Consider the following 15,262-nt stretch of genomic DNA (forward strand, 5'->3'; position numbering starts at 1 on the left):
AAGAATTGATAAAAGGAGGGGGCTGAGCTCATGCGGGACCCGGCAGCTACTGTCTAAACTAAATACTGCCGTGATGAAACGCCATATCATGGATTATCAAGGATTATTTCTGAAACAGTATGGAGCTCAAAGGCTTTCTCTCTTGCCGGTTATACCACAAGGTGAGTTCTTTTTATTTCCTGCTTCTTCACACACATGCTATCCAGTACAGGTTAGCTCTGAATGTTAGCGATGCTAAAGTAAACACCGACCATATTACGTCCAAAACAGGGCATTGTTTCTGATAGAAACTTTCTGATAGTGCCGTACGGGTCCACATTTCCGATATTACGTCATATCGGACGCAAATCTGGATCAGCTCCATTGTACCCCCCTTTTGAGAGATTTGGGTACGGAGGAAAAGAGAGAGGGTTTTATTTTCTGACGCTGCGTGAGTTCCCTGACACACCGGGGACACATATTTATGTATAAAAGACATCAAAAAGTGCATTTTGCATGATAGGTCCCCTTTAATACACATTCATGCTTAAGAAATGATTTGTTGCTGGAATAGAAACAGATTTAAATTCTTGAAGTGCAACACTTTTTATTGGACAAACTTATTGTCACTTTGTGCTTATCAACTATATTCATAATAGCTCAAAACAAATGTACACAAATATGGAATGTTAAATTACAAAATTGTATTTGTGGTTTTGCTATTGCTAGTTTACTGCAACGACAATGGGATATGTTTATGCATTGTAGGCTAAATCCTTGACACATTAATTATTCTCAATTTTTCAATTACCTCTGAACATTAGACAGCCCAAATTATCAGCAAAGAATCAACAAGGAAAATCGAGTGTTAAACAGTTATATAATTAAATGTTGTTTTTTTGTATACGCTTATAGGTCCAGAGTGGTTTGCTTAAGTAAAGGGCCTTGTTTGTTTTAGCATCATTGTTAGAATATCTTTGTACACAAGCTGAATGGAGCTAAAGCATATTTGATTATTTTCTTTCTGGTCAGTCTGAGAGAAGTGGATGAGAGTAGGATTGTTGTGTTTTCAGACAGTGGAGATTACTTTGTCATTTGTCCCTCAACACATGTTTTTAGATGTTGGACAATAAATCCTTCTTTCTTTAGGGTCAAGACTTGATTGCCTATGACTTTGCTTTATCCTGACACACTCACTGACAGGCATTTTGAAATCTGAACACACTAAAAGTTCAAAGTGACCCAGTAAGTCATGTGGTCACTCCAGGGCCGTCCCTCCCTACAGGCCGATCAAGCAGGCTGCATGGGGCCTCACATTGCGCAGGGGGCCTCGCGCAGGGGGCCTCGCGCAGGGGGCCTCGGCCTATGAGCTCGGCTTGTGCACAGTTCTCCGCGCACCCCACTATATTACAACTATATTATAATAAAATAATATAGTATTTATATTATTGAATTGATTATGATTATGATTATTAGTAGAAGTAGTTTATTTGCATTAATTATATTTGAATCTTTTTGAGGCTAGTATTTGGCAGGAAATGCAGACGTATTCACCTGTAAACGCATACTGAACGACATACAGTACATGCACATTTACCATTTACCTCACTGTATAAAAAAGTAACTGTGTTGATAATAATAATAATAAACAGGAATTATATAAGTACTTTGTTTCCCAAACCCTAACCCAAGTTGGCCAGGGACAGCTCTGGGTCAGTCTAACAGCAACATATCACTTTGTTTACATGTGCCACTGCAGACCTAAAGGTCAAATCTGTGCATGTTTGCTGAGTATTTAGGAGGAAGGAGTGCCTTTTCAATACATGGGATGGAAACATACATTGGAAGTGTCAACAAGCATCATTCAACACTCAACGGTTGCATGCCGTTCTTTCTCCTCAGTGAACCCAAGTCAGAAAGCAATTCCCTAAGTTAGCTGGACACCTATTGTGAGTGCATGCATGTGAGCAGCTGCTTATAGCTGAACTGAATGACCCCAAAACAGTAAAACAATCCACCAACACAGCGGACAAAATGGTGATGAAGGGTATGCTTTTTCAGTGACTTGCTGAAGTTCTATATTTCCGCATTTCTTCTGCTTTTAACAGATGCAATTAACAAAATGACTGAAATATAGTTATGTTGTAGGTAAAGTAATAAAAAAAGAGTCCCTGCCTTTCTTAATGTCAAACAGTGACATGTTCATGGTTTACTTTCATTGGTTCTCGAGGATCACACCCCTGTACACTCCCCCCCCCCTCCCCACCCCACTGGCCGGCACTGCCTCTGCTTTCTGCACTTACAATCTGCTGTACTCTCTCTACCAACACACTTTTAAACTGACATCATATCAGGTATATGTGTATAAAAAGAGGAACGATGCTTTCTAAGTCTGAACTTTGTTGGGCAATTATAACTTATACCTATAGTTTTAAACTTTGGTATTTATTCCTATGGTATTAATATGCACATTTCAATACAGTGCAGAGCATGCATGTATACATGTATGTACTTTGATGCAGGAGTGTGAGTGACATTGATGCATGTTAGGACGAACAGGCTTGTCTGGATGTAGCGAAGTGTTAACGCTTGCTCTGTGGTATTTCTGTAACAGAAAAAACGTTTTAAAATGTGTGTTTCTGCGACCATGTACATCGCTGCAACTCTGGTTGTATAAGATTTTAAAGGAATCCAATACCATTACTGTAAAAACGTTTTCAGTAAGGTTTTCACGATCAGCTCTCCATACTAAATTTTGTTCGTGCGTGCATGTGCTGCTTGGAATAGCCAAGCCATGTGATTCCTCCAGTTTCTATTTCAGAACGACTGCCGTCAGACGCTCTGCAGTCTTTACTGCCGCTTGAAGATTAGTTAACAAATGCATCTTTTAATCCTTCTATCTGTCATCATTCTTTCAAACTTTCCGCTCAGATCAACAGGTCAAGCGTATCTGTAGGTGGTTTTAAGTGAGTACTGCATGTATTTTCTGATTTCCGCCATGCAGGAAGAGGTTATTGTCATTTTGACATTGATCTGCTGCATTGGCATTTTAACTTTGCCTCAAACACATGGGGTTGTATGCAGTAGTCATATTGTGTGCATGTGTGTGCTTGTTCCTGTAAGTGCTTTATAATAACCCTGGTCATTGAATAGTGTTTTTATTTTAAGCTTTTTTTTAACCGTTTTACAATATTGTTGCAAAGGAGCCCTCCTTTCAGTATTATGGCCTTAGTTCTTTATTTGTGTGGTTTAAAGGCTGCGTTACAAAACAAATATGTTGTTTTCAGAACTTACCAAAGTTCGAGCTATTCTATTGTTTGCCTTTACCTACTTAGTTATTACTCATGATCATCTATCAAAAATCTCATTGTGTAAGTATTTTGTGAAACCATCAATAGACAGGCTTCAAATATCATCACAAGAACATGATTTAGTTCTGAAATAAAAGAATATTGGGATATTTTATTTTCTCCTGTAGTCGTGAAAAGTGGTTCCTTATTTACCATAAACCATATACTGTATGTAACCAAACAGAAAAAAAATGCACTAACAACTCTGATATATATTTGTGTAATTCTTTCCACACCATCGCAAAAAAACATCATCCATTGACACTGTTGATGTTACAATGTTATGCTGTAAATAGGAGAAGCTGTTTTTAATAACTTCCGTTTTTAAATTGTTTTTGGGATTTTATTACGGTGTAAAATGTGGTGCAACAAGAAAACTATTGTTTCAGTAGCAGTGGCACTACTTTGGGGTCTCTGTGGTTCTGTTTTTATGTAGAGGGCTGTATTTTATTTTGTGAATCAATCAAGACTACATTCAAGTTCAAACTATTTTGTATTTCATATTTTTTAGTAAACTGTTATAGGTAAAGTAGCATGCCATGCATACTACTATGCTATATACTGTATTGTAAACAAAAGCTGGGTAGGTGTTGTGTTTTAGGTGTTTGACAGTTTTATAGGGTTTCTAGGAAAACCAACATAGTAAACATACACTCCTGCAAAAGTTCATTTGGTATTGGGCATTTAATAAAACTACAAATATACATTTCCTATATGTGATCTAAGGCCAGGTTGGAAAGTTGTATCTGAGGCTTGATGTTTTCTGCAAAGAAAGAAAAGGGAACAAGGTTGTCACCTTAGCTTACCCTTATGTGGAAGTTTCCATGATGTGTGACATAACTGTTGCACTGTCCACATCACATGACCTTTCTGGATTTGTGTCCTCACGTGGAGGGCTGCCATTATCTCGAACTGCGGTTATGTTAATCTGCTGCATGTCACCCACTGAATTCCCTGAGCTCTCTTCTCTGGGAAATACCACTGGACTCCTGCCAAACCTCCACAACTTCACTAGCATAGCACGAGGACATTGTTTATACCCCCTCCCCTCTTACTTCCCCCTGCCCTCCATATTTTTTCCCCTCCATGATATCAATTATTACCACTCAGTATCAGAGGTCAGAGCTGCGGAATGTGCATGACTTGATGGATAGACTTTACTTTTTTAGAAAAGGAGGTTTTTTTTCCCTCAATAGGTTAGACATAGCTTCAAACTGTGTTGACTGCTCAATAGAGAGCTGTCCTTGTATGTACTGTATGACCCGAAGCAGAGGTAAATACAGAGAGTCTTGATAGGTTTATTTTTTTCTGCGATTTGTTGGATTGATGCAATGGGACGATCCTCCAAGGCATTTTTCAAGACAGTGTTTTCTGTGCTGTGAGTCCTGATTCTCTTTGTGTAGAACAATCTGTTCGAGGGCTTTGTCTGGTCTCCTGTGAGTGGCGTTACGTAACACATGTCAGCAACGCATCCAGCAATAAGATGGATTATCCCAATAGGCCTCTGTGTTTTTGGCTCGCACTCAAACATTGTGGATTTCTGCTGCATTATGTAACAACCCAGGAAAAGAGTGTTCTACTTACAAGTTTGTCAACTCAAGCCCAACACGCACATTCCCCTCAAGGGCAACACTTCACCACTGTGTGACTTGAGTTTATTGAAAGACTGAAAATAAAGTCATGCGCTTATTTAAAGAACGCGGGTCAACCTAACGTTAAGAGGTACTTTAAATCACTCTCCCTCATCTTGTCTCCCTCCTCTGCCTCCCACTAGGGTGTGTGTGTGACTTCTCCCTCTGCCCCCTGTGACCCCTGTATCCTGGTTGACCTTCACCCCCTCCCCTCCCCTCCCTGAGGCTGCACTGAGATCCATGGCGTTGGAGAAGCTCCTGGGTTTCGGGAAGCAGTTGCTGAGGGTGAAGGTGGTGGACTGTAACGTTGAGGACTCCCATCTGTGCCGATGCCTCAACACTTTGGACCTGGTGGCCCTCGGGGTTGGCAGCACGCTAGGCGCTGGCGTCTACGTGCTAGCCGGGGCTGTAGCAAGAGAGAATTCAGGTGCGTTACTGCAAACAACTCAAATATGTCATATGTATCTTAAAGGTTCTAATCATTATTGTTCCCCCCATAGGTCCTGCGATTGTGCTGTCTTTCCTGATAGCAGCGTTAGCTTCAGTGTTAGCCGGCCTGTGCTACGCTGAGTTTGGAGCCCGTGTTCCCAAGACTGGTTCAGCTTATCTTTACTCCTATGTGACTGTAGGGGAACTATGGGCCTTCATCACTGGATGGAACCTCATCCTCTCCTATATCATTGGTAAACAGCTTGTTGTTGTTGGTTCACCTGAAAAAGTCTCAGATATCACAGATTGTTTCTCTATGTCAGGGACTTCCAGTGTGGCTCGAGCATGGAGCGCTACCTTCGACGAGTTGGTTGGGAAGCGCATAGAGGAGTTCTACAGAGAGAACATGCCCATGCATGCACCGGGTATATTAGCAGAGTACCCTGACATGTTTGCTGTTCTCATCATATTCATCCTCACAGGTTGGTTGTTTTGCCCCTCCCCTCCCCTCGTCTTGTGTTTTCACTTTAATGTCACATTGACAATATTTAATCTTTGCCTGAACGCAGTGTTTCAATCTTGAATGTTTTACTTTGCAACATTGCTTCAGTGGTAGATATTCACTGCAGATACTCTATTGCCAAACTTAAGTACAACACTTGTCCAACAAGTGCATTCTCTTCATCAATCAAGTTCTCTTTTTGTGTTTCCTTTCCATGTCTTCTTCATTTCTCAGGTCTGCTGGCATTTGGGGTCAAAGAGTCCGCGATTGTGAACAAGGTTTTCACCTGTATAAACGTCCTTGTCTTAATGTTCATGGTGATCTCTGGCCTAGTCAAAGGTTCTATGAAGAACTGGCAGCTGGACCCTGAAGAGATCCTAAACCGCAATTATACCAGTGACTCCAATCTCAAGTAATAACATGGTCATATCCACATATCCTGATTTATCCTCAAATGCAGGTTATGTTTTCTGCTTTTAATCATGACTTTCCTTTCTTTTCAGTGTGACAGAAATTCTTCCAACCAGAGAGAGTTTGGGAAAAGGCGGCTTCATGCCGTTTGGTTTCGCAGGCGTCCTGTCCGGAGCTGCGACTTGCTTCTATGCCTTTGTGGGTTTCGACTGCATTGCTACAACAGGTCAGTGATGGTTGAAAGCAGAAAACACTCACTCAGTCAGCACTTTTATTTTCTTGTTCCACTTCTCGTATTCCTTTATCCTGCCTCACGGGCTTGCTTTAGTTCAAGGGGGGTGATGTAACTAAATATGGAGTTGGGACCCTTTCCATCTTAAGCTTGTCTAAACATCCTCGAGTGTTACATAAGAGAGGCAGGGCAGAGTGAAAAGATGCAGTTTAGTGCTTCTGGCCCAATTTTGCTCTCGGTGGATTTAAAAGCACTGTGACGCAAGTTAGAGCGCACATAATGATATGGGCTTTGGGATGGAAGAAGATGTGCCCTATGATTTTGTTCAACACTGTGCAGATCTACACCTGTGAATGGGTATATGTGTTCACGCTTGTAGTTTAGTTCTGTTAAATCAATTCAAGGCCCCTGAGTTGAAAAAGTGAAAAAGAGAGAGATTCTTCCAGTTTGCCTGCTCTCTGGCCCCCCGGCTTTTCACACCCCTCTGGTTCCTAGATTCTTATTGGTTAACGTGACATTAACCCTGAATGGGGGCTTGACTTGTCTTGTTGGGGCATGTCTGTCACACATACTCACAGGGATCCTTAAACCAATTTATCATGTGTGTGTATGTGTGTGAATACTGGCTACACAGAGTTAAGTTGGCATGTAGCCATCATCCCCTCCCCCTTCACACACACACACACACACACACACACACACACACACACACACACACACACACACACACACACACACTCATAGGCGTGCATCCATACAACTGTTTCCACTGTTATGACCCCGGACCTTCCAATAATCTGGGCCGATCAGCAGCTGTCACTTGTCACTGTTGTAGGAGAAGATCCAGACAGTGTTACACACACTCCATCATCGCGTGTGATTTCACTGCAGAACAAGACTTGAGTGTTCGTCTGTTGCATAATCACCTGCAGTGGAATAGTTTCAGTCTTGTGGGTGCACGGAAAAATAAGCTCCTTGTTCAGTTTCCACATTAACTCATTTCTGCTGATATCCCCATAAAAGTTGCTCAAACCTTTCATTAAAGTGTCAAAAGTTACCGTTTTTGAAAAATTGTAAAGTCACCCAAATGTATGCAGTTAGTATTCCTGCATCCTCTGTTGCTGACAGTCATTTGTAGCAACGCCCAATGTTATTGAGCAGTTGATCATGCAGATTTGTGTCTTGGAAAAAACACTAAAAATAAGTAGATTGTGGTGAATTTTATTTATTGACATAGTTGTGAATATCCTAACACAAGGGACTTGGAAAAGCTGTCTATCCTACTATTTTTGATAAAATGTGTAACATAGAACAAGCTTTTACAAATACAGGTGTATGACTTGCTTATTTATTTATTTATTTATTCCTTTATTTATACATTGGGACCTTATTGTTAATGATTACTTTTCACCCGAAATGATGCTCTCTAAAAGTGGGTTCTATCTGTGGTGCAATACAAAATATAGTATTGTTACGCAAGATAATTAAGCCACAACAGTATGTGTTGGGTTGTAACCATACGTAATGATTACCAGGATAATATTATTATTTTAATTTGGCCATTTAATATCAATCCATGCCTAGCACTATGAAAGAAGTATTAGTAGTATTAATAAAGACGTATTATACTACTTGTTCCCTGTTTAACTGTGCCTTTTGTTCGTCTATGCCCTCAGGTGAAGAGGTGAAGAACCCCCAGAGAGCGATCCCTATCGGCATCGTGTCCTCCCTGCTCATCTGCTTTGTGGCCTACTTTGGTGTTTCTGCTGCCCTCACTCTCATGATGCCGTACTACCTGCTGGACGGCAAAAGCCCTCTGCCTGTGGCTTTTAAATATGTGGGCTGGGGAGGAGCCAAATACGCTGTGGCTGTAGGCTCTCTTTGTGCTCTGTCTACTAGGTAAGCAGTAACTCACACCTGCTGGTAGCGTTACATGCATGCTCATGTTATCTAGTTCTCTCTGTGTGTGAGACTATGTGAATTTATATTTAACTTCAGAAGAAATGTGATCCCATGACTAAGAATAAGAACACTGCTAAGAATATACATTGCACACTGAGTATGTGATTATGCTACTCATGTCACCAAAGGCCAGCACAAGGATCGTTTTTAATATCAGTTTTTAATGTTTTTTTAATGGTGGTGCTCAGGAATATACAGTAGCTACTTTTTTTATCTTAAGATTCTAAATGTGTACATACTATTTCTAAGGTTTATTTAGACGTGTGCTTTAATGTTAATCATTTTCCTGTATGCATCTTTTATTTTCATTGTATATTTGAAGCATAATCTAATCTACAGTATATCATGTTACGTAAATGTACTGTATGTTGTTACTGGTGTCTGTGAGCTGGTGTCTCTATTCATGTGTGTTTCACGGTCGTCTGGTTGGTGTAAGTGTGGATACTTTATATCCTGGTCTTCCCCCTGGTAGCTCGCTTGGTGCTATGTTCCTTATGGGCTGTGCGATCTGGGCTATGGCCGACGATGGGCTGCTTTTCAAGTTCATGGCCGAGATCAGCCCCTGCACCAAAACCCTGTTAACTGCAACCCTCACCTCTGGCGTAGGGGCAGGTGAGACACTAACACGCATGTTTTAAAACAGCATTAAGTTTAAATTAAGTTTTTTTTCATGCTACATGGCTGAGCTCCGCTTGGTTAAAAATACTCTGGCCTTCTGATTGCAGAGTTTATTTGAACTGTGTTTTGAACAAACTTGCCAAAAACAGAGCTCCAGCATGAAAAGAAAACATCACTAACTGTCATGGTCAGGTCTCTCTGTAATTGGTTGATGCCGTCCTGGTTATTTATTTATTTTTTTTTTAATAATGGGTCAGTTTCTACAGGTCTCACCCTCAAAGTGATTTTTTTCTTACTTGTATTTGGTGGTTAAGATATGTAAACTGCAAACTAAACTGCTTGCGGAAGTAACCACAGATGAATGAAACAAATGGAGAGTGACCACATGTGGATCACAATATTTTTATATCAGCTGGAAAAATGTTGCATGCTGATATTAGAATATCCTTTGACCAACATCAAGCTCATGTTACTCTCCCTATGCACGTTCTCCACTCCTAATCTGCAACTCTTTTCTCACCAATCGTATGTTTCCTTGTGCTAATTCTTCGCCCTTGTCCTCTTCAGACCCCTAGCAATGTTTCCTTTCTCCTTGTTCCTCTGTTCTACACCTACAACTGTCATCCCAATCAGATTTTTTCCTCCCCAGTCTGTTGGGTTCCATGTTCCCACTACCCCGCATCATCTTTGCCATGGCTCGGGATGGCCTGCTCTTCTCCTTCCTGGCCCGTATCAGCAAGAGGAAATCCCCCGTAACCGCCACTATGGCCGCCGGGGTCATGTCTGGTAAGATGGACATCTATTTGTCATGGGTTACTGGGGAATGTTCTCACTATTATCTGCATTTGTGACCTTTACGCTGTACACCTACATCGTTGTAAGGTTGCTCTACACAGCGGAGTTAAACACCAATGCTGACATGCTAATGTTCTGCAGATATAACCATGTTAACTGTCTGGATTCAGCATGGTAGCTTGCTAGCTTCTGTAGCTAAAATGAAATGAAAATAGCACAAGACATTTAAACCCCAGACATATTTATGGACAATCAAAGAACATATTGCAGTGTTATCAATTGTGTCTTCTTAGGAGTTCTTATATAAACTAATCTAATCTTTCCACCTTCTTTCCCTCTCTTTTTATTTTCTTTCGTTTTGAAGCTATCATGGCGTTTTTGTTCGACCTGAAGGACCTGGTGGACCTGATGTCGATAGGGACGCTGCTGGCCTACACATTAGTGGCTGCCTGTGTCCTGGTGCTCAGGTCAGTGTGGGCGGGGGGCGGGGGACGACGACATAGGAACATAGGGTTTAACCTGGGACACCGATTCAGGGTATCAGATTATATACATGCCAACCTTTCCAAATCCAAAAGAGGTAGGTTTGCGCGTGGCAAATGTGCACGCCCAAATTAGGTAATCAGAAGAGATGGAACCCCAGTAATCACATGTATAAACCATGTATTTAAAATATATTGCATGATTTTATGCATTTTTCAGAAAAAGTGGTAGTTTGGTAAACATTGACATCAACGACATGTCTGGTCTGTAAAATGCCCGAAAAGTAAAAGAATGGGAGATAAATATCCCAAAGTCTCCACATTTTATTATATTTGTAATGTGTTTCTGGTCCTCTTTCAGTTGAGACAGTGTAGATGAAGGATGTGTCAGGATGTAGAACTCTTGTGTGAACATTGGATAAAGCCAGGTTCATATNCCCCAGAACTACACATGCTGGCAAATGTTCTATGGGTCGTCTCTACTGAACGTTTTCGTTTTTCCCCCAATTAGAATTTGCCAGTGTTAAACACATTGGTGTTATCAAATGTAAAACATATAATTAATAAATGGGTGAAAATCGCTTGTGTCCATAATGCGCAGCATTAATATTTACATTACATTGCATTTAGCTGATGCTTTTATCCAAAGCGACTTACAATAAGTGCGTTCGACCAACAAGATACAAACTTGAAGAAAACAGAATCATATAAGTACATCAGGTTTCATAGAGCTAAAACATTTCAAGTGCTACTCAACTGGCTTTAGATAAGCCAGCCCTTTATTAGTATATAAGTGCTTTGTTAGCTATTCTTTGTTAGTAATTCTATCGATCGAAGTGGAGTCGAAAGAGATGAGTTTTCAGTGGCTTGATATTGAGTAAGGACATGTTTTTATGAACCCCACAGCTTCCGGTCTTCCAAGACCCGAACGGACGTGCTGCAGGCACGAAACATACTACCAATAGAAATACATTGTTTTAAAATCGTTCTGTGTGACACGAAAAAAGGGGAAAATCGTGTTGGGTGAACACAAATCAATAGATTAAATGTCGTGACTATAACAGGAAATGCCGTGAGACCGGGTTGTACAGGTACTACTCCTCAAACTAGGTGTGTCCTTATACCAGAAAGGTAACAGTTGTTAGCAATTCCTGCCAAATCCACATCAATTCTCGTGACATCTTGTACATACACCTGACACCTGAGCATATACTTCATTTACATAATTTGGTTTAATAAACTGACAAATGTATCCACAATCTTAGAAACTACAGTGATAACTACAGGCTCCAATATTCATGGCCAAATAGAACTCTTCTTAACACTAATACAATTCCAAGGAATAGAGATGCTATTGTCAGTGTGGCGGATTATTAGAACCATTGTGTTCCTGCTGGGTTCTGCAGTGCAGCTTCCATTACATGACTGCACAGGAAAAAAGCCATAAGCCCTTCCAACAGATTAGAAAACACGACTCTTCTTCTCACCAGAAAGTAAGAAAGTCAGCGGGCGCCGAGCAACACCTTGCTCTCAGAATAATCCTGATTATACGTGTGAGTCTCGCCGAGGCTGCTGTCAGCAGAAGAACACATATTACTTATGTAAATCCTGGGTGGCTAACGGTACGAGCTGTTATATAACACGTGCAGCCTGAACCGTCACCTTCCTGAGTGAGGAAACATCCTGACACCCCCCCAACACCACATGGCCTCATTCACTCCATCACCATCTCATATTCTCTGAGAAACAGGAAACACATCACTGAGAGACGTTCACTGGTGTCATGTTACAGAGGATCAGCCTATCGCTATGGAGCACTTTTACCAACTCATAAAGAGTTATGTCCCACTTAATTGGCAACAAAAATAAGTTTGGTGATGCAGCCCTCTTCAATTACGCCCCAAAGCTGTGGAACACAATACCTCGACATCAGGGAGGCATGCTCTGTGGAAGTCTTTTTTAAAAAGCTTCAACATATTTGTACACTTTACTAGCTAACACTTGCTCTCTGCTGCACTTCTAAATGCAATCTTATGCATAATTAACTGTCACCTGCCATTATTTGGAGTTGTAGTGTCTATGTGAATGTGCACTATGCACCTTTTAATGCACCATTTTATTGTCGTAACTTTTAATGTTTTTTTTATATGTTATGCTTATTTGTATGTCTTTTACTAGTAACTTCTTTCTGATATCAATTTACTGTGACTATGTTAGGGAATGTCAACTGTCTACTGTGAAGTGTGTATGAAAGGTGCTATACAAATACAAATTATTATTTATATACATATAATGGAAAGTTGCTAAAAATGGCATACAGATATTGGTAACGGCAACATAATATAAATGATTCTTCTGCATTCAAACTGTAAAGCAAAGGTTGATGTATGGCATCTTAAAGTTAATCGAAGTTTAGTTCCGATGTAAATATAGCTCAGCCTAATCCTTGTCAAGCCAGTCCTCAAATAATGTCATAATATCTGTTCCACAATGTTTTTATGAGCTTTTTTTTCTCCTGAAAATGGCTTTCTAATTATTATTCAAAACTCCCAGAGTGTAACTTTGGTGTGACATCACATGCAGTGGAAAGTAACTAAACACATTTACTTTAAAACTGTACTTAGGTCATACAAAATGTAGGTACATATACTTTACTTGAGTACTTCTATTTCATGCTACTTTATACTTCTACTGAACTACATTTTGGCAGTGAATACTTTTCACTCTAAATGTATTGGATGTTACTAGTTGATTTGCAGGTTGATTTTATAATTACAAAAATGGAATCAGCTAATTATTTAGCAAGTTATTAAGGTTATCTCATCCTAGCTACACAATTACAATGATACAAACATTTATGCATCACTAATTATAAATCCATGATATAATATATAATATTCCAAAAATGGCCACTTTGGATAATGCTTCTAGATATACTAAAGTGTATTTTTGTGTTTTTTTAGTTACTATAAGTTACATTTTGAATGCAGGACGTCTACCTGTTACAGAGTATTTCTACACTGTGGTACTATTACTTTTACTTATGTATAACAACTGAGTAAACCACCATAATATATGTGGGAACCAGCCGTCTACAGGACTGTTTGAGAGAGGGGCCGGAATGGACGTCTCTTAGAAAAACGTTTTGTTAATAACAGTGTATGGGATGTGTGTAGGCTGTTAGCCTGCTAGCTCCCAATGGATTCTTATCATACTGACATCTATAATACTACCTGGAACGGCGGCTCAAGACCTCAGGGCTCACGGTTCATAAAATGGCCTACAGGGAACACCGAAAGGCCTACACTAAGTCCCTCAGAGACGCTCAGTCCAACTTCTACTCAAACATCATCAATAACAGTCCCGGCAACTCAAAACAGCTTTTCTCAACCATAAATCACTTCCTAAAACCTCAACCCCCCTCAAACAGAGCCATCACTGCAGAACAGTGCAACAACTTCATGGTCTTCTTCAAAACCAAAATTGACACTATCCGTTCCTCCCTCTCCGGCCCCCCCACTCCATCTGCTCCAACTGCCATCCCACAGTCTGGGGCCTCCCAGCCTCTCTGCTGCTTTTCTCCCACCACGCAGCAAGAGGTTGAGGACACCATCCGCCGGATGAAGCCTTCCACATGCACCCTGGACCCCTTTCCCACAGCCCTGGTCAAATTACACATCCAAGCGATAAGCCCCCTGATCACCAAAGCAATAAACCATTCTCTACAGTCCGGTCACGTTCCATCAGCTCTAAAAACGGCCATTATCACTCCCCTCCTCAAAAAACCTACCTTAGACCCGGACGTTCTCGCAAATTACAGGCCCATCTCTAACCTACCATTCCTCTCCAAAGTGTTGGAAAAAATAGTCGCCACCCAACTGCAACACCACCTCAACAACAACAACATCTCCGAAAAATTCCAGTCTGGTTTCCGCTCCGCTCACAGTACTGAAACAGCACTGGTCAGGGTCACCAACGACATCCTCACTGCTTCTGACAATGGCTCCCCCTCCCTCCTCATCCTCCTGGACCTCACTGCAGCTTTTGACACTGTTGATCACACCATCCTCCTCAATCGTCTCCACTCCACCATCGGACTCTGTGACACCTCCCTGGACTGGTTCCGGTCCTACCTGACCGGAAGGACTGAGTGTGTCTCCATGGGAGGTGCTCATTCCCCCACCCAACCCGTCACTTGTGGTGTACCCCAAGGATCCGTGCTTGGCCCCACCCTATTCACCCTGTATATGCTCCCCCTCGGCCGTGTCATCAGCAGGCATGGACTATCATTCCATTGCTATGCTGATGACACACAGCTCTACATAAAAATGGACCCCCCCTGTCCCCCCCGCTCTGCAGTCCCACTGTCATCCCCGTCACCATCACCTTCATCCACAATCACCATCTGCCTGGAGGAGATAAAGGCGTGGATGAAACAAAACTTTCTACAACTCAACAGCTCCAAAACCGAGGCCATTCTCATCGGCACCCCACACCAAGTTAAATCATCCCCCATAACAAGCATCACCTTCTCCGACCAGGACATTCCCCTCTCATCAGTTGTCACCAACCTGGGCGTCAAAATGGACCCCTGCCTCAACTATGAGACCCACATCAAACACCTCTGAAAAACATCCTTCTTCCACCTTAGAAATATAGCTAAACTCCGCCCCACCCTCACTCTTCCTGACGCCGAAAAGTTGGTCCACGCCTTTGTCTCCTCCAGGTTGGACTACTGTAATGCACTTCTCGTCGGGATCCCTAGCAAGACCCTTCAAAAGCTCCAATACGTACAGAACAGCGCTGCTAGGATCCTGACGAGAGTGCGCAAATACGAGCACATCACCCCCATTCTAAAATCACTGCACTGG

At 41.5% G+C, this 15,262-nt stretch overlaps 2 protein-coding genes across 4 annotated transcripts in view; one reads left to right on the forward strand and one right to left on the reverse strand.

The window, feature by feature from the left end:
- The window catches only part of LOC104943801 (high affinity cationic amino acid transporter 1-like), a 228,951-nt gene that overhangs the window by 13,232 nt on the left and 200,457 nt on the right, over positions 1-15,262 (forward strand). The window contains exons 1-10 of one of the 3 annotated variants that reach the window (XM_010769276.1): positions 2,801-2,945; positions 5,104-5,387; positions 5,461-5,643; positions 5,713-5,871; positions 6,126-6,303; positions 6,395-6,528; positions 8,211-8,433; positions 8,969-9,108; positions 9,748-9,900; positions 10,274-10,376. In XM_010769276.1, the coding sequence (XP_010767578.1) occupies positions 5,201-5,387; positions 5,461-5,643; positions 5,713-5,871; positions 6,126-6,303; positions 6,395-6,528; positions 8,211-8,433; positions 8,969-9,108; positions 9,748-9,900; positions 10,274-10,376 (1,460 nt within the window). In that variant the 5' untranslated portion in view covers positions 2,801-2,945; positions 5,104-5,200. Of the gene's footprint in view, positions 1-2,800; positions 2,946-5,103; positions 5,388-5,460; positions 5,644-5,712; positions 5,872-6,125; positions 6,304-6,394; positions 6,529-8,210; positions 8,434-8,968; positions 9,109-9,747; positions 9,901-10,273; positions 10,377-15,262 lie in introns of those variants that run through there. The other 2 variants (XM_010769269.1, XM_010769283.1) reach the window with 2 other exon arrangements.
- The window catches only part of cd2bp2 (CD2 (cytoplasmic tail) binding protein 2), a 297,553-nt gene that overhangs the window by 2,631 nt on the left and 279,660 nt on the right, over positions 1-15,262 (reverse strand). The gene's annotated exons all lie outside the window — the stretch shown is intronic.

The sequence above is a fragment of the Notothenia coriiceps genome, unplaced genomic scaffold, assembly GCF_000735185.1.
Source record: "Notothenia coriiceps isolate Sejong01 unplaced genomic scaffold, NC01 NC01_scaffold00000339, whole genome shotgun sequence".
Taxonomy (NCBI): Eukaryota; Metazoa; Chordata; class Actinopteri; order Perciformes; family Nototheniidae; genus Notothenia; species Notothenia coriiceps.